Genomic DNA, 25,181 nt, shown 5'->3' on the forward strand with positions numbered 1-25,181 from the left:
AATGTCCTCTGATTTGATCTGGTGAGAGGGGTTGGGCTCCAGGCCTGAAACAAGGAGCTGGCAGCCGCAACCCGGGGCCATAAACGTCTCCGAGCGGAGGACAGACGGTTCATGTGAGGCTGTATGTCAGGATTTGCTCCGGGGAGGTGTGATTGGTTTAGGGAGGACATAACAATTACAGGTGTGGGGAGGATTTATTCTTGTCAGGATGCAGAAAGGAAAGAAAAGCGTAACGGCTTGTCTGTCGACATCAATGCTCACAGTCCATCAACGCTGCATGTGAAATTGGTGGAATCCAATTAAACAGGAATTTGTTCACTAAATTGATGTGGTAATGACATTACGAGTAATGTTCCCATTTCAAACCACTTGTTTTCTCCTCCAGCAGCTGAACATGAAAGCTGATTCCTCATTTGGCTAGAAAGCATCTTTCTGTGCAGAATGGAAGCAATTTGAGTGGTTTTATGCTTTAATGAGTGTGCTGTAATCGTATCATCCATGGAAAACCACAACAGGGCAATCATTATGTTTTCAATCATTTCTTGTTATTTAACTTAGAACTAAATGTTACTTTGAAGTTCTTCAATTGAGTGGAAACAGTGCTGATGACTATAGGAAATACTTAACTGAGCCACTTTTATTCATCCTGCACTATAAAAGAGTAGACATGGGGAAAGAATTCCAAAAACATGTTTGTGAGGTTAATTATTGTCTCTGAATTGCTTGATAGGCTCAAAAAATACCTTCTTCATGCAATTTAAACCATCGAAAAGGGTTATTTAGGTCAGAATAAGATAACTTCCTGCATATATCCGACTGTTAGAAAGTAATAACAGGTAGCACATTGCATTTGTGATTAATTGTGTTTTGCAGAACACTACTATCATGTGGTGATTGGATTACTGCAACATCCAGGAACAACCGAAGCATATCTATATATTTTCTTAAACAATAGGTTGTAAAATACCATGTCGTTTTGATCAGTTTCACACTGATGAAACATAAATAACATTTGGTTGTGTTTTTTTTTTTTTCTAATGTTCAGTTGGGTTTTCGATGGCTCACTATTCTAACCATCTTTGTTGTTATGAGCAGTTCTTCTGTTTTGGATCTGCAATTCCATTGGTGGGTTAGATATCTGTTTGTCTACTGCTGATGGTGCATCCAAAACCTGATAAAAGCTGATTCAGTCTGACAAATTGAAGCACGTAAATAACAAATAACTTTAAAGACATCGAGACGAGTTTGGAAAACATGCAGCTTGATTTTTGTCTCATTCCAGAGCAGAAAATAACCCTGGGATATGATGATGACGAGGGGTCACTCTCACTATGTATATCATCATTACCAGACCTCCTTGTTTTGTGGGAACGTTGGTTTGAATCCCTGAGAAGTCCTCATCTTCACTGAATTTGAAGTCTCTGCTGGGAAAATGAAGGGTACCAAAATAAGACAAATGACAGAAGTGTTTCTTGTGATGTTGACCATGTTAGGACTCCTCTCGGGGAAGCGTCCCATGCTCGCAGACGAAACAAAATATACAAACTCAACCAGACGGATGGCTTTTTCTTCCCCCGAAACCGAGCGAATCACTCAGCTGCTGCTTTAGTTGCAAAAACTTTATTGTCTGTTTTGAAGTCCTCTTTGACATTTTCATTCTAGAAAAGTGGGTTCGGGACCCTTTCCTTTGATATCATACTGCGACTGGTGCCAGAGAAACGCTCCATCTACACATTCGGACTGTGAACACGTGACTGTTTGCAGCTTGGATACAGTAGTGCAGTGTTCTTGGCCTTGACAGTTTGGCCAATTGAACGATATATAACACTAGAGAGGGGTCCGGTACTGCTTAGTGTGTGTGCAGCTATCCACCATCAAGTCTACAGGAGGGTGCGGGCTGACCTAGACTAACATGCTTACTCTACTATCGCCTCATGCACCGCAAAGTGTGTCGTCTAGGAGTCAGCTAATAGTGCAGTAAATGTTGATATTGTCCCTTTATCAGTCCTTTGTTATGGGTGAGCACGCCCATTGGCGACAAGTGTGTAAACCATTTACAAATGTTTCACATATTTCCATCCACATTCGAATAAACAACACAGTGTTCTGCAACAAATTAAAAACACAGACAAGAAAATAATAATGGACAACAAGGGTGGGATATACATTAAAGTACAAAACCCCCCAAAAAAGCATCTGAAGGAGCTTCGCGGACGGGAAGAGAACCGGGGACGCAAAGGGGAGGAAGCCTGAGCCAAATGACGGATGAGTGTTCGACGAGTGACGGCGTGACGCTTTTCTCGCAACAAATTCCTTTACAATGGCAACAAAAACATGAAAATGACAATCGAACACATTGAAATGTCTGAATTTGAAAGATATTGGGGCCACGGTGCCAAGAGTCTGAAATGCACGCGAGCGCCCAAGTGCAGGGGAACCATTTTTCTTTTATTGCTCGGTGGTACTTGATGATTTCCAGGAGCACTCCGATAATACTGACATGCCGAGATGGAGCTGCGGCGTGTGTGTGTGTGTGTGTGTGTGTGTGTGTGTGTGAGTGTTAAAAGTTTGGGTTTAGTTTCAGTTTTAAGCAATGATTTAGATATCACATACATTCTCCTCCTACAAGATCCACGTCCTACATTCTTTGCGGCGTCCTTTTGTTTTCAGTCCGTTTCAGTTCAGTTTGGCCGCCATTTGGGGGTTGGGGGGTCGGGGGGGTGTGTGGGGGGGGGGGGGGGGGTTGGGGGTGTCACCGCTGCACAAGTCTGGATTCACATTCAGCGGACATTATGTTTTCCAAAAGTGTGGTGGGAACAATGGCAGGATGAACCTGGAAGCTGCATGCGAAGACGGGAGTCAGTGTGTGTGTGTGTGTCAGTGTGTGTGTGTGTGTGTGTGTGTGTGTGTGTGTGTGTGTGTGTGTGTGTGTGTGTGTGTGTGTGTGTGTGTGTGTGTGTGTGTGTGTGTGTGTGTGTGTGTGTGTGTGCGTGTGTGTGCGTGTGTGGTAAGTTAGTCCGGTGCCAGCTGGCATCCTGTGTCCAGCCCCTCGCTCCACACAGTTTATAGCCGAGAAGGAGAAGCTTGTAGTAATAAATGCGATTGCTGATCACAGTAGCCCCTGACTGTTTGGCTGGTAATACGAAGAGAAAAGTTAACGAGAAAAGAAAGAGAGAGAGAGAGAGAGAGAGAGAGAGAGAGAGAGAGAGAGAGAGGAGCAGCATGTGTGTGTTTTTTCTGTTTCTAAAGATAGTATCACAATACACAGCTCTCGTTTAGCCTACAAATAATAAATAAGGTAGCAGAAGGTTAATTATTCCCACAACTAGTTGGATCACAGACGAGAAAACAAGGAAACTCCCGTGAGATGAAAGAGCGCAGAAGACGACGGGGAGGAGACTCCCTCTTTTTGAGTCCAGGAGACTGGGAGGGCGGTTGTGGAGAGGGTGGAGAGGGTGGGAGGGTGGAGAGGGTGGGGTGGGGGGGTTTCCCTGGTAAGAAGAGCTCGTTCTGGACGGCGGCGTTGGCGTGTGTCTGTGCGAGTGTTACACAATGAGCGGTCCGCGGCGGGGATGTTTGGGACTCTGGCCGTCCCTGTTCTCGGCCCCCTGCTCCTCCAGGTTGATATTGCTGGTGGAGGTGTGGTGGGGGAGGGGCTCCAAAACAGGCCTGTAGCCCCCGAGGTACAGCAGATCTGAACGAGAGAAGAAGAGACTGGATCAGGAAACTCCTCACGACACATTGAACATTTAATCTCTAATGCATGCACAACTTTAAAATTAAATTTAGAGCAGAAATTATTAATTAAGGTAATCAAAGATTATTCTGCTTTGACCCAAATTTAGTTTTAAAAAAAGCTCATTTTAATTTGACTTTTTAGACAATGAGACTATTATAAACATTTTTTTTTTTGAGGAATTTGTGAACCTACTGAGTATTCTTACTTTAACAAATGAATACTTCACCCCGATTTGTACTGTTACTACCAATACAATTCTTACCATTTACTGCTCTAAATTTTCTTATTAAATTATTATTAGTCTTAAATCCGAATCAAGTGTGCAGTCAGGTATGCTTTCCCTTGCAGATTTGAGCAAAAAACGTTTATTCCTTTGAAACTTTTCTAATGCAAAAAGATGGAAAACTACACAAATACACAACACAGACATAAGGAAACATCAGGACAGACACAGAGCAGATGATGTCAGTCATTTAAGATTGAACTCCAGAGAAATATTGGAATCTGATACTTTCAGTTTATTCCAGATCCTGTACTTTATTTATCTTACTATAATAAGCTGAGTTGACAAATATAGATTAAGAGATTTCTTCTTTATTTTTTTTAACCAAAACGTTTCACTCCCTAAATTTTAACTCAAATATCTGTACTTTCTCCTCACATTCTTCAAATTGACTTGGTTCTTGTTTTATGACAAGTATTTCGAGTTAAAGACTCAAAAGTGAAACATTTAAGAGCAATTAAGTTGTGTCAGCAATGGTTGAATGTCAAAACTTCACAGTTCAAGTTTTGAATTGAATTCATTGAGTTTTATATAAAAAGCCTCTTAGAAATATGATTAAAAAAATGTAATCCTGATGAAGCTGATGTGATGAAAAGTTATAAAGTATGCGTACATGCGTGACCCCACCACCACAAAAAAGGTTCAAAATCCCTTTATGATGGTTCATTTTATCAATAAAACTCATTTTCACTTTTATACATGAGATAATCAATAATGAAATAAGCCAAATCATTACTTTTATGCCACACAAGTAACTTTACTTTACTTTTCTCAAACATAAAAAGAGAGTTACGTCTGGATCCTTCGTCACACTTTCTTAAATTTTTAGTAAAACTGGAACGAAATGGTGAACTGTAGAGAAATTCTATCTTTATGGACATTAAACTGAACAATAGACGAGATCAATACTGATTCCGACGTCACTATCAGCTGCTAAATCAGCACTAAAAAAAGAAATTGGATCTAAAAAGAACAAAGGGAACTATAAATTGTAACCCTGGTGTCCGATCTACTGTCTGATCTCCATACCTAGTCCTCAATGTGCACTGGGCACGACTCCTCATCTGTCCATCCGAAAGAAAGCCAGAGAGAGAGAGAGAGAGAGAGAGAGAGAGAGAGAGAGAGAGAGCAAGAAGAGAGGAAAAAGTCGAGGATGCCGAGAATGATGGGAGGGGGGAATAAGGGAGAGAAACAGAGAGATAACAGAACACTTTTACGACACACGAATAGAAAACATGTCACAACATCCACTGCAAAACACCAACGGGGGGGTCGAGTGGGTTCAAGGGAATGAACAGGGGAGGGGGGGGGGGGGGGGTCAAGGGGGGGTGATGCAGAGCTAAAGGCTGCCGGGGATTCAAATGAAAGTTCATGGACATTGTCGTTTATACGTTATAACACTACAGTCTGAACTTTATCTACTATCAAGCTTTATACTTTATGCAATTTGAGGGGGGGAGAAGCTCAAATACTGGAGGTTAACTTCTTACAACCTTCAAATTCTAGATTTGTCAGCTCAAATATGAACCTTAAAAACCATTAATAGCTTATTCTTTTCGTTTTTCTTTTTACATGTAGCTTGTTAAGGGCTGTGTGCTATGTTTCCCTGTCAGAATTTTAATCTGATCAAATTCACGGACCATGAGGAAACAATACAATGGCGGGAAAGATCACATTAAGGGTGCTAAGAAAAAATTATCCAGGGAATTAAAACAGCTGAATCTGAGTTAAATGGAAAGCTAGCCTTTAACCCTCCACAGTGTGTCGTAGCGAAGAGGGAGGGGTGACGAGGGGGGAGGTGAGGGGGGGGTGAAAATGAGTTGCAGATGTTTGGCAAAGCGGCTCGGCGTTGGCAGACACCGAACATGAACTTCAACTTTTGGGAAAGACCAGATTGTTCCTCTCTTGTATTCCCACACAGAGCAGAAGATACAACATGCGGAAATCACTCATTGGACAAACGAGAAAAGACACACTCACACTATACACACACACACACACACACACACACACACACACACACACACTACACACGCACACAAACACACCAGGTCTTCGGCCAACAGGGAGGGAGAGGAGGGGGGAGTACACAGTTAATCGATACTGGGGAAGCAATGAAGCACCAAGACACCAAAGGGTGGTGATGAGAAGAAGAAGGAAAGTTCCGGATCTTCATGCCGAGCAGAGACGCCAGAAAGGAAATCCTCTCAGCTGCAACTACGTACGCTGGGATTCACAGAAATCTCATCTCTTACTTGTTGAATTTTGACGCTCGCGTGTTCGAACAGAAAGCCTTTACTGCTCTGACAGATGACCCATGCACCCCCCCACCCCACCCCCTCCACACACACCCCCACCCCCACCCCACCCCCCTTCACAACCCTGTCCTCAGCTCGCACTGGTCCATGTTCGAGAGGTTGCCACTCACCGGCGAATCGGCTGTCGGGAGCCTGCTCATTATCCAACCCCAAAGAGGGCGTGTCACAGAGGGCGACGCCCTGATTGTTATTGGCCAACTCTGGACACCTGCTCCGCCCACCTGCAAGCGAGGGCAAAGGTCAAACAAGAGCGGCCAGGCATAGCGGGGGGGGGGGAGGAGTGGGGGGAGGACGGGGTGGGGGTGGGAGGGTGGGTAGGGGGGAGTGGGGTGGGGGCTGTCAGAGGTGGAGGGTGAGCTTGGCCATGCCAGAACAGCAGTAATAAAATAATAAGTGTTCCCATAGATGGAGTTTAAAGCTGCAGAGCCACAATGAGGCGCAGTGGTTGGCGCTCGCGCCTCACAGCTTTTCGAGTCCCGGCTTCAGGGGGCTTCCTGTTTGCACGTTCTCCAGATGTTTTTAATCCGACAGTCCAAAAACAAGTGACTGAGGTTTGCTAGTGGTTAACGGCCATGTTTTCATCTTCAGCTGGATCAACTTGAACCGGAGGCGTTTGAGTTCTAAACACAACGCCACTCTTGTGACTTTGTCTATTATATGAAAAGGATTTGCTCAGAATTGCAACTGCGAAAATGTAGCTAATATAAAAACTTTAAATTTAATAGTCTTCAAATGTATTTTAAATGATTCTTAATGTTTTCATTGGTTTAATCAACACAATTCTATTATACAATATATAATGGGTCCTGAAGAATAAACTTGCTTCACTTCACTATCATATAGATTTAGCCACGAGGAAAATATATTTCATACTGTGGGACAATATACAAGTATATGTAAAATATCTACATAATTCAATTCAAATAGTGAAGCACACAGTGGAAAAATCAAAGACATGTCGAAATATCAGAACAGGTCTTTATAAGTAGCTGTTAAGATTAAAACAATTAATAGTATTTCCGTGATTAAAAGTCATTCACACAAACTGAATGCCATTTTCTTTAGAAGCTTATTGGACTGAATGATTTTCATCTTTGCGGATTTACTGAGAATTCACCTATATTATAGAAGGAGGAAATCTATTAGTGTCAATTTATGACTACATTTATGACTAAATTGACAGGATATATTTAGATTTTATGGATTGAGAAGGGTCAATAATTATTTAAAAAGTTTGTGTTTCTGCAGCTTTAACATCAATGCTCATGTTTATTCAATATTACTGTGTTTCTGCCAGTACTGCCATTTTAAAAATATGTGTTTTCTACAAATGTGTGTTTTCTCTCTAGATCTGAGAGATTATGTTTGAGTTATGGCTATGAAAAGTCTACATGCAACAAGTATAAACCATTTAATTACAAAATTACTGAACTGTCAAGCATGGCCACTTTTATTGACATGCTGAATATGAGCAAGTACTTCATGCTTGCAGCAAGCCCGCGTATGTGCAGTGTGTGTGCGTGTGTGGTATGCGTGTGTGGTGTGTGTGTGTGTGTGTGTATGTGTGCGTGCGTGTGTGCTGATAAGGAAAACAAGACAGAGATGACCGGATGATTGGCAGCTCAGCACAGAGACACAGACAGAGCACATTCAGAAGCCATCTTGCAGCAAAGACGCACACCCCAGTGTGTGCAAGCATGTCGAGTGTGTATGTGTGTGTGTGTGTGTGTGCGTGTGTGTGTTCATCAATTTGCTGCCAGGCAGCACAGGTCCAGTCAATTCCTCAAAAGCCTAAAAGCAACGCTGTCACTCAAAGCTGCTCAGAGATTATGTTCAAAAGGTTCAGGGAGTCCGAGCAGAACCAAACTATCAACGCTAAGTGTCTCACAAACACAGATTGTCCCCTGAATCCTAGAAATATGCAAGTCAATGAAGGGTCTGGGGCAGTGCAGTGGTTAGCACTGTTGGCTCACATCAACACTGTTCATGGTTCGAACATAATGGTCAACAAGGCGATTTGCACGTTCTTCCTGACACAGGCTCCAGGTCTCTGTTTCTCTTTCTAGATGAAGAAGATTCAGAAGAAATGTGGATGGATGGATGGATGGATGGTCCTCACAGTGTGATTCAGACTCCACCAGTGCAGTGATCCCTTAGGATCCTTCCCCCGCCCCCCACAAAAAAAAAAAAAAAAGAATAAAACAAGGCTGCAAATACAAACACAACCACACACTCACTTTGTGCATTTATTACCTTCCAGGGACTTTTCATTGACTTCTATTTAATTATACTTATATTTCCTGCAGACTAATTGTAACCGACATACAAGAGCGACAAGCCCAGATAATGTATAAGCACATGTAAGTCCCCACAACAGCAATACATACCCCTTCACACACACACACGCACGCATGTACACACACACAAACACACACAGTCCACAGAGAAGCTCATTTACATATAAAAGTTTCGAACTATTGCCGGACAAAAGGTGACCTTGTTGTGTTTGCTTCAAGCTCTACTGGTCAATGACTCACACTCCGTGCGCACCATGACAATTAGGTCAGCATCCCGTCTCTCACACACACACACACACACACACACACACACACACACACACACACACACACACACACACACACACACACACACACGTATATATACACACACAGTCGCACACAAATAAACCATTCAGGAGCCGGGCAGATGAGCGTGTAAGAAGCGTCATGATGCAGCAGCTGAAAACAGCAGAAGCAGACCGCAGGGTGAAACGGTCTGGGAGCCAAAATAGGTGAATGACTCATAAATAAAAGCACATTTTCATAGAAGTGCAAACATGCCAATTACGTTAAGTAGGCTGGTGTGCACGGAAACCTCATCTACAACACTAATAGAGTTGATCGATTGGATAAATTCATCCCAGTGCACCATCCACAACCAGAATGGACAATGGGACAAACGAATGTGTGACCGAGTCTATCAGACGCGAGGTTGAGTTGCGTTGTCATTAAAACAAGTCCACATTGTTAGCATCAAACCGAACGTTTAGCTGCAGCAGCACATTGACGGCTGCAACCGGATCCAACTCCTGATCAGAACATTCTCTGTGAACAAAAGGTTGCCAGTGACTTATTGATGTCATTTCAGTGTCATCAGCTCAGTAGACCAGGTTTCCGGTGCACCAATAAGAATCCATTCGCTCCACTTTGATGCTGCATGTTGTCATGGTTACAGCCAAGGTTACATGCATTTTGAAAGGGACTGCCCTCATCTAGGTCCAGAAAGGATTGTGATTGCTCATTAAAAAAAAAAAAAAAAAAAAAAAAGGTTTACCAGCAATCAGTCTATAAAATAAAACTCAAGCAAAGGGGGTTGAGAGGTTGGGTTGAGGGTAAAAGGTGAAGAGTGATCATGATATGTACCTTTCCCATTAGACGGGGAGGAGCAGTCCTCTTCAGTGACATCGTTTCCCTGAAGAAAAGAGAAAGAATTGATGACTGAAGCGTCACGGGAGGAGATAAATACCGTGAATGAGCATCGACTGCGTCCTTCCGAGTCTGTGTGAGCGCGTTGCAGTCACCTCCGAGTCCTGCTCGTCCACAGCCACTGAGAAGTTTTGTTCTTTTGGCTCCTTGGGAAACTCCTGGGAATGGAAGAGAGAGAGAGAGATGAGAGAAAGACGAGACAAAAGCTTTAAAGAACTGGCCCCTGGAGCCAGTCCTCCCCCTCCTCCCGACTCCATCCTCACCCCGTCCTGCTGCGACGGTCCTCGGCTCTCCACGGGGGCTTGCCGGTTCTCCCCGCCCTCCACACCTTCCCCCCCGTCCCCCCCCGGCTCGCCTTCAGCCCCGGCCAGGTAGGACCCTGACATGGAGGACATGGTGTCAGTGCTGATGTGGGAGTGCTGCGAGTGGGACGAGGCCATGGACATCACTGACTGGGCCAGGCTGCTGCTCACTGGGTCTGGCAGACAGACGAAGACACACATCACGGTCCGACACACACTGCTTGAGCCATTTTCCTGCTTTGATCCTCAGAGGGAAAAATGCATCTTTCTTTTTTTTAAATCCTCTGCAAATTGACAAAAACCTGAACTGACTGCTTACCTGTAATAGGACAGTAATTCTTTTGTCATAATAACACTTTGATATAAAAACATATTTGAGGTGGATTTCAGCAGGAATGAGTCCCTCAGGAGGAACATAATGATTCTGCACCTTTTTTCAAACAGACTTGTGAAATTAGCCTAAAACAGGCTTACTTTAACGCAATGCTTGTGATTCGGCTTTTGTGAAGCAATAGCAACATTCTGAATCAGATTGAAGACACCAGTTTTCTCATCTTCCATATCAGCTGACTAGAGGAGGAGATCTGGTGTTATTTCCATCACTGGAGCTGCCACTGATCACTCGCTGATTTTAAAATACTATTATTAAAACTATTAACTCCAGCATCACCACTGGACTTATTGAGGAACGTAACCCAGCAGAACGCTAACTTGTTAAGAGCTGCTGAGGTCTGGAAGCAATATAAAGCTTCACAGAACGTGTGGTAGGTTATTTCAAGTCTTCAGCATCGCATCAATGCAAACATACAGATATTAGCCACATGCAGATATTAGCCACACATAATAGTTAGAAGTTTAAAAAAAAAGTCAATTTACTTCTCCAGCCATATACCAAAATCAGTTAAAAGTGAAAATAATTACCTCTTTAAATACTGTTTTGCGAATAAAATCCAATTATAGGTAATTAATAAATTATAGAAGTGGTATTTAATTAAATATTCTAAGCAAGTCCTTCCCGATAGGTTTAATAAAGAAATGTGAAAAAATATCCCTCAATATTTCTTTTATTCAGTAAATTGAATCCAAACTTCAGCCAGCAACACAGAAGAGTCCACTTTGCTTTTTTGGGTTCAAAGTGATTCATTTTTTGGAGGTGTTTCATTCCAGTTGAATAAACAATCTTTTCACCCTGTTTTGTTCTCCAACAGATTTCACATATAAACTGATTGCAGTGGCACTCACATAAAACACCGAGGTGGTGCAGGCTTGTCTTTTATTCATGTTAAAAGGCTTCTTGAGCCCGTTGCAGTTCGCTATCTGGCAGAATTTAGTGACGCCATTTTGAAGGAAATGGGTTTTCTAGACCTGACAAAGCAACTTGAAGCATCATTTATAAGATAAACTCATGCAGGGTGCAACACACAGACAGAATAAACAAGAACATAAAAGCTCATTTTAGATGCTGAATGCATTACATTTGCTGCAGGCAGCTTTTATCAGCCAGAGACAGACTTTCCAGATGTGTTGATACAGCGGGGACACGAGGAGTTAAACACAGCCCGCTCCTGCAGGAGATTTTACAACTTATTTTACAGCCGACGTCCTAATTAATGAACACAGTGAGCGAGAGCGACAGTCTCTTCTCCTCAAATAATTCTCCCATTAAGTGGAGGGTTTATGACGCGTGACAGCAAACAAGCACTAGGCGACGGGACGTTAAGCGACACTCCAGTTAAAACTGAGCCATGTGTGAAGTGAAAATTGCAGTCGACATGAATCAAACATGATTAAGGAGAAATGTTTTGGTTTATTTCAATGTGCATTATAACAATATGACATTAAGATTTGTATCAGAAAGAGATTTTCTTAAAAAGCAGCAATAACACTGACTAAAGCTACAGAGTGCAATCATGCAAGAAATAAATATATAAAGTACAAGTTTAGCATGAAGGCACTGAAGCGATCAGCCTGTTAAACTGACTTGAGACCGGCGGTGTTAACACATAAGGCACGTGGGGCAAATCCGGCCCAAAACAGGGTCCAACCCTGCAGAAAGGTCTGCCCACCTTTAAAGTGTAACACATCACTGACATCCAGAATCGAGCAGCAGAGGGCAATAATGCCCGCAGTAATACTGCAGCGACTGCTGTGGGTCAAATAGCGTCAAAGCCTGACCGTGAAATAAGCACGCTTAAGGTTGCAGGAATAGTGCGGCCAAGCACATTTTTTTTTCGGCAACAGTACACTCCTGTTTAGAATAAAATTTCGGGTGGTTCAGATCTGAATCTCATTTTACTGGTATGAGTCCAATCGATATCAAACTCAGCTGGAATTCGACACCCCGGCATTAAGCATGAAGCATTATCAAGTTTCTTTTATATTGCTGGCAGAAGATTCACCGTGAAACAAAGCATTCAAACTCAGCTGTATAAAAACGAATGTTGACTGAGAAATCAAATCATTTGAGGTTTGTGAGTGTGACTTTACTTAATTACAGTAACTTAATTATGTATGTTGGGTATAATGAAAGCATGGATAGTGTGTGTGTGTGTGTGTGTGTGTGTGTGTGTGTGTGTGTGTGTGTGTGTGTGTGTGTGTGTGTGTGTGTGTGTGTGTGTGTGTGTGTGTGTGTGTGTGTGTGTGTGTGTGTACCTTCAGGGGAAGTGATGGTGGAGGAGAGCGGGGTGCCGGTGCATGATGACTGGTCGATGGCTCCAGACGAGGAGAGAGTCAGGTTCTCGCTGTCTGGAGTCACACCGCACTGTAAAACAACAAGAGGGGGAAGAGCTCACAACGCTACACGATCTCAAGCACACACACACACATGCGCACTGGCGCGCACACACAGACACACAGACCTCCTGCTGATCCGCCACCAGTTTGTGGCGACAGGCCTCGGACTCACTGCAAGACTTCTCATCCTCCTCCTCGGGAAGCACAGAGGAATTCTGGGAAAGCGACCTAAAATAAGCAAGATAATGAACATGAGTCATCCAAAAAAATTACACGAGTGGGTTCAATCCACCGGTTTACGGCTGTCGCTGGAATAATAAACAGGGGGGTAAAAACACAGATTTATTTTTTATCAGATGTTCATGTTGTTTTTGTTCTGGGAAGATTTTTTTGTTTTTTTTATTTTGCACTAAAATCAATGAGTGCCACTCCAGAGGAAAAACAGGGCGTCAAGGTGGTGTTAACCCTGTGATGGCTAAACGGCATCTCAATTAGAATCTGTCCACAGATACCGTTTGCATCGCACTTTTTAGTGCTTGTACGTGCACATGTGCGATCACTTAAGCCACCGTTAAATAAAAACCTTATGTTTGTTATGAATTTACACATAATAAAACTCTTTTTTTTCCCCCAAAGCATTTTCAAAAGCATGATAATTACAACTTCTCTAACTTAAAAGGTAAAATGTCACTGGATTTTTCTGAAAAGGTGGCTATATAATGCAATATTTACAAAAAAAGTATCCTAAATATGACTTACTAAAGGCACTTGTGAACGGCTTTAAGTGTGTGATGCCTCGACTGGAAGGAAAAGATCAGCACGTATCACAGCGTGTAGCATGACTTCAACAATGTATTATAGGATTTTCATGAACACAGAACCATGAGAAGTAAGGAGTTAAGAAATATGGCAACTTTCCCAGCAAAGAGTTCATCTCGAGTTGTTGCTTAGGGTTTTGATTAGACGAGACATACATGTTTCATTTCAGTTCAAGGATTATTTTTTGGGGGGGAATAAACATAAACAGTGGCTTGTGTTGCCTCCGGTGGTCGAGGCGGACTCACTTTGATCCACTCTTCTTGAGTTTGAGTCCCTGACTGGAGTTGGAGTGGTCTAGAGGGGAGAGGGAGCGGGCGGGGGCCGGGTGGGGCTCGTTGCTGTACGGGGGCAGCGCTCCCGAGACGTTGCTGGGCCCGGAGTGGAGAGGAGGAGGGGCCACTGAGGAGGTGTTGAGGGGCCCGTTCAAGGCCTCGAGGAGAGACACCACCTCGTATCCCGGAGGGATGTGCTCCGACGCCTGCGGTGAAAAGAGGATGTCAGGGAGGAGGTCACTTTATCAATGCATTAAGGGTCCAGAGGCACTGGAGCCAAGCTGGTTTGCCCAATGTCGGATCTGGGATCATGCTGCAGTGAGGCGAGAGTGCTAACCACTCCACCGCTGTGTGCTTATGTTGCTTTTTTTTTTCTTTTCTTTATATTTTAATAAATTGTGCCTCACCGAGTGTTCCTCTGAGTCGGACGTCTGGGAAGTGATAACAGGGTTGAAGTTGGTGGGCGACAGAGGGCTGAGTTTCTTCCTCATAGCTCGGATCTGCAGCAGAGCTCTGAATGCTGGAAGACGTAAAAGACAAAATATAGATGAATGTCGAAGCAACTGAATGATAGGCGTATTAATTTTAGTAGAATTTCAATCATTTCCAAGGCTGCAATGTTACTTTTTGAAAGTTATCTTGGGGAAACTCCCAAAAGATGACGTCTGTTTGGACTATGGGGAGAGGAGGGGGCTTCCTGTTGGAGTCTTCGTCTCCTTTCACACAGCTCTCTGGACTTTGAGCTCCTTTGGGAGCCTTCTTCATGAGATTCTTAACCAAATGAGGTGATTTTCAGATGTTTTAAGGTTTTTCAGAATTTTTTTTTCTTTTAAACTGATTTTGATCTTTTTTTCTTCTTTTTGTCAAACAACAGTTTATCCAGTGCTGCTCAACGGGGGGAAAAAGAAGGAACCTTTTCATGTGAATAACTCTTGCCGATCCTCTACGCTACAATTGTTTCTGTGTGCCCAATAAAGCAATCTCACAGACTTTACACCAGTGTGTCCTCAGCTGTTCATTTTCAAACACAGTTTAATCCGGAGCAAAGTCCAAACTCTCATGTCGCTGAAGCTCCTCCTAAATTCCTGAAACCAAACCTGTAACTTTTATCTGTGGCGATTTTCATACCTCTCAGCAGACTTTTGATATTCAAGCATGTGTAATGTAAAGGTTTTCATTCTTGTGCTCACACACTAACTGGTAAAAACTCACTTATTTTTCTACCACATAAATGCCCCATTAGACGCTAACGTAAAAGACTATTTCACAAAGATCCTGACTCACGCAGTCTGCAGATGGGGCAGCAGTTGGCCTGGTAGCGCAGCGTGTCTGCGCAGGCGTTGCACAGGCACAAATGTCTGCATGGCAGAATGAGTGTGTCTCGCACATCAGACAAACACACGACACACTCGGCACTATTGTCACTGATCTCGTCGTCTGCAACCTGCACACACAGACCAGTGAAACAAAGAGAGAAAGAGATGTTTCATCAAGCGGGGCTACTGGCACCGGCTTTCTGACACAAAACACTCCTTGTGTTTTCTGATATTTACCTTTGATTCCTGACTGTTGTACTTGTTCTCGATTCCATAGATCTCCTGCAGCAGGTAGCTCACTCCATCCACCTGGGAAAAGAAACGCAGTGATGAAGATAAAAAAGGACTGATCTGATGGGCTCGCCGTAAATGATCAAATAAAGCTTTGTTTGTCAAAAAGTATTAGATCATGTTAGACAGAGGTGAAGAAACATTAGAGAAGATAAGAAAACTGATGTATTCACCACTTGTTTCTGCTTCAGAGGCTTCACGCAGTAGCTGCCGTCCATGTGCTGCAAAAAAAAAAAAACAACCGTTTTATTATTAATGCCCCATCTGTAATGGCAGGTTAACCTAGAAAATAACCTGGCAGTAGAAATGTTTGGGACGGTATTATGTAACATTTTGATATGACATTGGTTTAAGGATTTAGCGCAAAGGGTAAACATCACAATGTTGGGGGTTTTTTTTCTTTTCACAAACTGAAAATAGTGTTCTTTAGTGATGAAAGAAATGCCTGCCATTTGAGAATAAGTATTGAAAGACAAAACAGACTAAGACTACTAAGACAACTGGAAGTGAAACGAGGCTGCAGCACTCTTAGTTTCTGTAGACAAAACAACTTTTGTCAGTATGAAACTCGCTCTCTTTGCTCCTCTGAAGATTAAAAGCTCTTTCCAGTAAACTACAATGCGGAAGTTTAGCTTCAAAACAGGAATATTTAAGGATGAGTATTCCCCAAGTCATGGTTTTTATTTAATTCTGCTCTTCCTAATGTTTTTAACATAATAATGTTAAAAAAAAGCATCTTGTGCAAGATAAATTAAACTTGTCAAGAATTTTGTGTGGTCTCTGGACTAAAATGAGTCTTTTCAATTAGAAAAGACCTTGTTTTTGGCTTCATCACACTGATTCAGCAAGCTAGAAACACAAGCTACAGCAGTTGTCACTGCCGGTTTAAATTATTCAAACAATACGGCACAGCTGTGACGTAAAATAAACAGCAATCGAAGGTAAATCTAACAGAACGAGACTTCAATCCTTCAAACCAAAATATAAGAGAGAGAAGAGCTGACAAATTGCACATTTCACAAACTGCTTCAAGCAAATGTTTATCTTTCTTGTTTGATATTCATGCAGAATGAAAAACACATTGGGTGTTTATCTCGGGGGGGGGGGGGGGGGCTGATAAAGAGTGATTTCTTCTTACCTTTTCAAATGTAGCGAGCAGTATGTGAGAGTGGCCCAAGTGCTCTGCAAAGATTAAAAAAACAACAACACATAAACAAGTAGGTGGTTAAAATTCTGCTGGCGTACTTCCACATCAGAGTGTGATAAAAACACAGCGGCTCACCTTCTCCCTCGTCTACAACCGCCTGAACGACCATGGGGAAGATCTCCTTGTCCATATCAAACAGCAGCTGAGGAGAGAAACATGGCAGATGAGGAATCTGTGCAAACTGCAGGACGCGCTCCCCTCAGTGGTCGAGACGCCAGCCGCCTACCTCTTCGTCGGCCCACTCGCTGAGGTTGACGGTGTGCGAGGGCAAGCAGAACTGCTGGCAGACTCCCCTCTTGAAGTGGACCGTCTCAGACTGCAGCGAGCTGTCCTGGGGGAGGTAACTGTGGGGAGCACGCAGGGTCAATCACAACACTAAGACCATCCAAAAAGGTAATTCAGATGTGAAAAACTCCCATTACACTGTGAAGTATTTTACCAGAAATGACTGGAAATAAGACATCACTGAGACATTGCTTAAAAGGCCTTTTAAATGCAGATTTTTCTCCCAGATTAAGAATGTGCTAATATGGGAATATCTACCCTATCTGTGCAAGGTATGCATGTTCCAGGGAATTATTGCTGGTGTAACTTTGGAGTAAATACATAGGTATGTGTGGATGAATCTTCTTATTTGTTGTTCCTGAAAACTTAAATTTACGGATCTCAGATCTAAGATTTATGTGCTCTTCCTCGCAAATTTTAGGTTTGAATAATGAACTACTGCTCTTTTTTTTTTTTTTATGCCACTTTACACTCAGCATAGTCATGACAGACAAAATACAAACAGCAAATTATACCTGTGATATTTCCGTGAAGTGACCAGTGAGCGGTGCATAAACAGTGATTTGTTCATCAGACTTTCACTTACACTGGCACGCCGTTGTGAAACTCCTCGATGGCCTGGTAGTAGATGGTGATGGCCACCTGTGTGTCGGCGTCGAAGGTGAACTCCACGTTGTAGCAGGCCCGGTTTTTACCTGCTTCGTCTTCACCTGGAAGTTTCAGGTCTTCACTACACCTGGATTGAGGTTCGAGAGAAGAAACGGAAACATCTGAATCGGGTGGAAGTAGTAAAGTGTGATTCTTGCTTCAAGGTTCTTTCCTTGTTCCCCTTGTTCACTTATGAGTGTTTTGGTTTTGTAACTGGATGGTATGCGTAACAGCAAAATAAACATGAATGATTCAACACTATTCCTAATCTGAGCTGTTGTGGTTTAGTCCCTAAAAATAGCCCGGGGGATAAAATTAGAAATCAGCGGTGTAATGAGCGGTTTGCTTTATGTTTGCTGGGCAGACGTGCTTACCGTACGAGCCGCAGCGTGTCCTTTCGAATGTTTATAAGGCTTCGGAGAGTCTTCACTGGTTCCTGAGGTGGAGGGGCCGCGTACGGGAACTGTGGAGGAAGCGAAAGCAAATTCTGGGTGTAAAACACACGATAAGATCCTGAAGTGTGGTCGTGTTCATTTTGCGTCGGCCGCCCGACATTCCTCTCTTCGCCACAGTGAAATCCAGGGTTGCACGATGACCGTGGCTGCTCCCGGTTTAACCTCAACACAGAGCGGGTTTCTGCGTGTCAGCACAGATCTTGTTGGTGCTGACAACTGCTGAGGCCAAGCAAAAATAAAAAAATCTGCCCAGATTGTGTCTTTTCCAGGGACAACACTTCAGACAGCGCTGGGCAAAACTCTGCACTTTGTGGGGGCCTCGGGAGTGTAAACTAGCCCGGGGTCAAACGCAGTCAGTTTGATAAGAATATAAAATACCTTCTGTTTTCTCTGCCGTTCTCAATAAAACACGAGACTCATAACCATTAAACTTGCCCCAATATGTGCTTGGCTTCTTCTCTACACTCCTTTGTTTGAAGCTTGAAGTCCCGGGTTTGCTGAGTGAACGTAAGAGGAGAACCGGGGCAGAAACATGCAGGATGTGGTCGTATCCCTCCACGCTACAACCCTTCATCTGTGTGTCTGTATGTGTCGGGGAGTGTTCGTGTGGCCGTGAATGGCACCGTATTCAGCACTATTACACATCTGGGCTCAGCAGGAGTCCCGCCTGTAAACCACACAAACAAACACACGGAGTAACAGATGCTGAAAAGAGCCATTCACTCCAAACTCCCAGAAGACACTGCAGGCCCTGTAACGTACGGAAGATCAGCGACCCGTCGTGTGTAAGACTGGTGAACAACGATCAACCTAAAGCTCTGCTGTGGAGTGCATGTTAATCGAGCAAAAGGCAAAAACTATTCTCCTTAATAGCCACAAAATCCATATAATGATTACTCATAATAAAGACGACAGTGTCATCAAAACAGACAATCCAAGTAAAAAACTATCCAATTAAAAACATGCATTTAAAAATGGGTTTTCAAGAGAAAAGGACAAAGATCAGGCTGACTTGATATCCTCTGGCAAGTTATTGCAGAAAAGATCCTTGTGATTTGTAATCCAGGTTGGTAAAGTAAAGGTTTAATGCCAGAAGACCTCAGGCTACATCTGGGTTCATGTGGAGTGAAACACTGCCAGCGGTTATTCCAATCCTCGCCTCAAAAGCAACAACTAAGATGATGTATAACACGTTATCCAACTTTGAACACACAGATTCACTTTCTCACTTTCAGTCGCCGTTTAGTGTCAAATACAGTTTATTTGGACTGTCGGAGGAAAACTCCTCCTTATGAGATCAGACATCCAAAAACAGTGAGTCAGGGATTCAGGTTCCATTGATGAGAAAGGCTGTGAGATCCCAGAGGGATTAACTCAGATGCAGAGGAGCAACAGTAGCTCATAAAAAAACGTTTTTTATCAAGAGATCATTTTTATTGAGTCATAGGCCCTTAATAGTAGTGCTAACAATTCTTCATGTGGCCGTTTGTGAAAATTAGTTTCCCCCCCCCTGAACTAACTGAATAATTTGAAATCCAAGTTGGACTTTCTCAAAAAACAAAAAAAAACAAAACTTAAATATAGCCCCATCCATTATCATATTTGTCAGGCATTGCCAAAGAAAGGGAACACAACAACTGTGGTTTGGTTTATGATTCCACCTCCCCATCTGCTCAGAAACCACTAAACATTATATAACGCTGGTAAAGCTTCACATACGAGAATCAAAAAAAACAAAAACACCACATCATCACCAGCTGGATTCTGAGCCCACAGGAGGATTATCAACACCCACATAATCGGGAGGAGAAAAAAAAAAAAGTGCACTCCTAATTTTAGCCCTTGTCTAGACAGAAAGAGCAGCGCGACTGAGATTAGTACGCATAGAGATGAAGTGGAGTTTCTTCATATCAGCTTCACTTGGTCAAACACTTTGACTCCCCTTCAAGCTTTTCGGTCTGCGCCAAGATTCACGTTTTGTTTATTTGGGGGGGGGTTTTTCCCCCCCACCGACTCGACTGTGATCTGCAGCTCCCATTAGTCTGACCTTCAGGTTCATGATGAGGTTTGAACGAACCCTCCGGAGGAACCGTCAGTGCCGGGGAGTCATTTCGCTTCTAATTAGTTTGACAGGACGAGACGTTGGGAGTCATTTCAATCAGGGACCGTCTGAAAGGCCGCTAATTGCCACTGCAGGAGCCTCAGCTGCCGAAATGCACCCGCTCTGTTTAATAACAAGACGAATGCGGCGCCTTCTGGAGCGCCACTAATCAATTAGTTAGGCCACGTAAAAGAAGTTCCTTTATTCTGGAATTTGGTCACGGAGACTTTGGGATGTCATCGATTAAAGCTGATCGACAGTCAGAATCTAGATTGAGAGCCTTCGTGTGCATGTTCTTCCTGAGCATTAGTGGCTGTTCTCCCACAACAGCAGGCATTGGGGTGAATCGGTGAGTCTAAATTGCCCGCAGGAGTGAAAGTGAGTCTGTGATATGCTCCATCTGGGAAAGAATATTTGAGAATTTCACCATTTCATCCTCAGACACTGCAAATGACAATAACATACACTTAATAATTTTTTTTCCATCAAGCACTTAAGATCACTTGCACAGAGCTTTAAAAAGATGACAAGGCCGATGAAATCTTACTTGCTCTGTGTTCATAATAATAATAATAATAATAATAATAAACATAAATAGGAAGAAATGCGGCACAAATGGTATTATATTCGCCCAGAGAGCTTTAAAATGTGTCCATATTAGAAGTATTAGAATAGTGGGAACAATCCCATTTATAGCATGAATGGACGTAACATCAGACATGTTTCCATGGTAACACTAACAAGAAGGAGTAAGGTGGGAAAACAGAAAAAAAGGTGGGAAAACAAAACGCTCGACTATGACAATGTGTTCAAAACTGGCAGATCATTTCCCAAAACGGAGATCTTGTTGCTTAATCGTCCATGTTTATCACTTTGAGTTTATAGTGAAGTGATTCTTAATATCGTCATCCGAGCTTAACGACTGTGGGAAGAGGAAACATGGAGACATAAAGGTTTTCTATTACCAAGTACCACGTCAGTCTTTATGAAACCGTCATGTGAGAGAGCGAGAGAGAGAGAGAGAGAGAGAGCGAGAGAGCGAGAGAGAGAGAGAGAGAGAGAGAGAGTACTTACTGCTACTGGTCTGGTCCCTAGGAAGTTAAGGTCTGTGTTTTCCCCAAACAGGTAACCCTCCGGATGGGTGGAGTCAAACTTCTCTCCCCCCATGATGAAATGGCTGGCGAAGTAACTCCCTGCACACACACACACACACACACACACACACACACACACACACACACACACACACACACACACACACACACACACACACACACACACACACACACACACACCACAAAGAAAGAAGCAATTAATCAAAGAATCTCAGATTCAAAAAAAAGACAGAAGAAGCTTAATTGTATGTATTTAAACCAATTCTCAGGAACATCTTTACTTTTTCATGTTTGTTTTTAAAATGGATTAAAAAACGCTGAATTGGAGCCAACATTAGAAACTCAAATCAATCAGCTTTTATTGTTGTTCTTCAATTCCACAGTGTGTAAGACCTGCAGTTACAAGGGAAAAGAGCAAAGTCTGGACGTCGTGCGAGTTGGGAGTCGTAATCATTAAACAACCATCAAGGTCAATGACTGTCACATGACATTAAAAAAAAAGAAAAGAGGAGAACATTATTGGAGCATGTGAGCACACAACCTTAGAAAATATAAGGTCTGGGTGTGTTTAGACATCAGGCTGCAAAAGAAAATACTTAATATAGTCCAAACTGTGTAGTCTAAACTCACGTCTTGCTTTTGATATTATTAGCAAGTTAAAATGTTCAGTCTCACTTTTTGAAGTATTTTTTTTCCTGCAATGAAGATTAAAAAAAACAAACCAAAAAAACAAACTGAGGCTGAAGTGCATGATCTCTATGCCAGTTGCCAAACCTCCCCTTCTGGCACTTCACTGGCATAAAACATTAACATTCCCTTTAAATATTTGAACCTCCGAGCTGGCGCTGTCATCTGCAGCTACCTCCAGTTGCTGCCGGAGAGAATTTAAAAAATAAAATCCCCCAAGTGTTTGATATCCAACACCAAAAGCGACACACATCCTGCCAACGTTTATCCTCCAACTGGCGGGGGAAACTAGATCTTTAAACTGAAACACATTCTTGTTTCAAAGTGACGGTTACCAGCCTGCAACGAGTTCAAGTGTTTACCACAACTTCAGGTCAGTGTCAACAACACCGAACAGACGTTTAATCACAGGGTGGGCTAACGTCATAAGTCTGTAATGGCGGTTGACGCTCTTTAAATACATGCTTGGGCGGTCAGGTCGCGTTTCTGCCGGGAGGACGTGTCGTCTGGCATCTCCGGTCAGAAACCAGGCGACAGGATGAAGGTATGAAGATATTAAAACTGGAGGTGAAAACGGCAAGAGTGGCTGTTGTTGTCTTAATCACGTTATTTACAGCAGGCGGGTGAGACGACTCGGGCTCGGGCCTTTAGTCACCAGATCCCACAGGCAGGAACTGGGACTGACAGATCAGTTTCACCGCAATCGCCAGCGCTTCCAGTTCAGCCGGCAACCCGCACTTTAATAGATCTCCAATTCGCTCGCAGCCCATGACAAATTTCGCGACACGTTTGGTGAGGATGGTGAAACACAAATCAACAATTTAACCATTTCCCAGTGCCTGATGTTGCTGCACCTCAGATTTGATCAAGAGAAATATCCCATCTTCTCCCACAATGCCAGTTCCAGCTGTAAAATTGGATTACTACCAAAGGACCTGAGCGCTGGCAGTGCAGCAATCAGAAAATGTCACATATAGAGGAGCAGAGATGTGATGGATGGAAAGTGCACAGGTCAGCCTGGGGTCCAAAGGACAGCCTGTGAGTCAGGTGGAGAGCAGTGCAGCCTGGGTAAATGTTCTGCCACCAATAAAGTAATATAAGAACCTGCTGTCACTGTGCTGGTGATGTAATTGAAAGGGTTGTTGTTTTGTTTTTTTTCGAATCAATAAAGAATATAGGGATTCAGTCTCGGATGCAAATACATCTCAAACAGCTGGACTAAAATCTTCTTTAAAAAAAAATGCACATCACATCTCCAGTTAAAATGGAAATATTGAAGTTTTAGATTGAAGTCCTAGTGCAGAAATACTGAGAGAAGTATCTTTCGTATTCAAATTAAAGTGTTTCATTGTTGTTTTAGGAATAATTTTTACAATTGTTTAATAAAAACAATTAATTTCTATACCTTTTCTAGGGATTTGCTACAAAAAAATCTAATTGACCAAAGGCATAATTTAACATAATCACTTTATTCATACTCAAAAAAATTGCTTTTAATTTCCTGAAATATTAATACTTTTGACTAAAAAACATTTTTCAAAAACGTAACAATCATTTATTAAAAAAATACTGATTGAAAAATAAAAGCTACCAGTTCCATTTCTCTGTTGGGGAAATTAGATGTGATTTATTCACATACCTTTTCATATTTGTGCATATTAATGTTTAATTGTTGAAAATGCATTTCCAATTCATTAAATAAATTCTGAGATTTGTATTTTCCAAGCTTCCAAATTTAAGAGAAGAAAAATAGCTGCAGCTCTCGTTTAATACTGACAGTTATTTATATAACAATCCTTGGCATTAGGCTGCCAGAGTATGAAGATTTGGCATTTTAACTTTATTTAGGAATCCAATATGACCTTTTTTTATTTCTACATGCATTCTGCTTTCAGTTCAGTGCATTAGAACAACAGTCTTAATCTCAGCAAACAGATGAAAATATTATGTAAATGTCTAAAGACATAGATATATGCAGAATACAAAAAGAAATAAATGATACAAATAGTAGGTTATATATATATATAACCTACTATATGTGTATATATATATATGTAGGTTATATACGTAGTTATATAATAGTAGGTTGAATCATAAGCATAAATTGAAATGTTAGTATTGGTATAGTCACAAAAAACGTATTCATGTTAAACTATATAATACATATGTTTAAAATACTGTAAGATCAAGGGCTGCTGGGTTGAAAATAGTGTTTTTTATTGGTTTTACTGGGGATATGGCCAGATTATCTTCTTTATTCTATTCTGAAATAAATAAATAAATATTGAAAATAGCATCTATTTTGATTACGAAAGAAATGTAATAGTATTTCATGGATTTATAGCTGTAAGCTTGATCTTTTTTTTCTTTTTTTTTTTAATCCACAAAGACTTCCAGCGTCCCAGGGCAACAACAATCTGTCTGCTTCCCAACAAATGGATGAGAATATACTGTCGATGTACAAGCATTATAAGACAGTGACGCAGAGTAGGTGGATATGTCTCTCTCCACAGGTAGTCACTCCGGGTTCAAGGCTGAAATGCCCCGCAGGCCTGTCAGATGGTGACGGTCCCTCTGCAGCCGGCAACCTGCTATTCGTGGACACTCACCAGATTTCGGTGGGTAACGATACACCGAATTGGACGGAATGTCCACCTCTTCCACGCCTATGTTCTGTCTGCTCGTCAAAGCCCCCATTTCCAGGCGGATGAAGACCCCCTCGGGTGAACGGGCATAACACTTTGGACTGGCTTTGTTGCGCTGCGTCGCTTTATTCCCGATCGTCCACTCCGCTCCCCGCTGCCATAACGGCCCCGGCCGTGAGTGTGACCGTCCCGGGGATTAGCGGCTGTTCCCTGGCTGCTTATCCCTCTCGCCGGTCCACAGAGAGCGGGGTCGATCCGAGGCGGAAAGCGGCCGCGGTGGTCGCTTTAACGGCTGGGGGAGGGGGAGGGGGGGTGGGGGGGGAGTCGACGGAGGAGAAATGTCCGAGTTTGCGGGAGAGTGTGAGGCACAAAGCGGCGGCGGTTCGTCCCGCTCCCCTCTGGATGGCTGGGTGGTGGAAGGCTGGATGGTCGGCCCTATGTGGGTGTGTGTGTGTGTGTGTCCCCCCTCCCTCACGGTGC

At 42.8% G+C, this 25,181-nt stretch overlaps 1 protein-coding gene across 5 annotated transcripts; it reads right to left on the reverse strand.

Annotated features, from left to right (window-relative positions):
- Nucleotides 1-1,614: 1,614 nt before the first annotated feature.
- Nucleotides 1,615-25,181, reverse strand: rnf157 (ring finger protein 157). Of its 5 annotated transcripts, XM_080517457.1 has the most exons (20): nt 24,666-25,181; nt 21,329-21,447; nt 18,073-18,161; nt 17,637-17,786; nt 16,992-17,109; nt 16,841-16,907; nt 16,697-16,740; nt 15,732-15,779; nt 15,505-15,576; nt 15,236-15,395; nt 14,359-14,471; nt 13,925-14,157; nt 12,986-13,088; nt 12,780-12,888; nt 10,089-10,303; nt 9,921-9,983; nt 9,763-9,811; nt 6,451-6,561; nt 5,052-5,086; nt 3,560-3,694 (listed from the first exon to the last, which is right to left on the reverse strand). In XM_080517457.1, exons 1-19 carry the CDS (start codon nt 24,751-24,753, stop codon nt 5,052-5,054), a joined length of 1,986 nt encoding a protein of 661 aa, XP_080373583.1. In that variant the 5' UTR covers nt 24,754-25,181; the 3' UTR covers nt 3,560-3,694. The 5 variants fall into 5 exon arrangements, with proteins under 5 accessions (XP_080373581.1, XP_080373580.1, XP_080373582.1 ...); XM_080517455.1 differs by lacking the exon at nt 5,052-5,086 and having other exon boundaries at nt 1,615-3,694; nt 10,089-10,204; XM_080517454.1 differs by lacking the exon at nt 5,052-5,086 and having other exon boundaries at nt 1,615-3,694.

The sequence above is a fragment of the Blennius ocellaris genome (assembly GCF_963422515.1).
Source record: "Blennius ocellaris genome assembly, chromosome: 21".
In the NCBI taxonomy this organism is placed as follows: Eukaryota; Metazoa; Chordata; class Actinopteri; order Blenniiformes; family Blenniidae; genus Blennius; species Blennius ocellaris.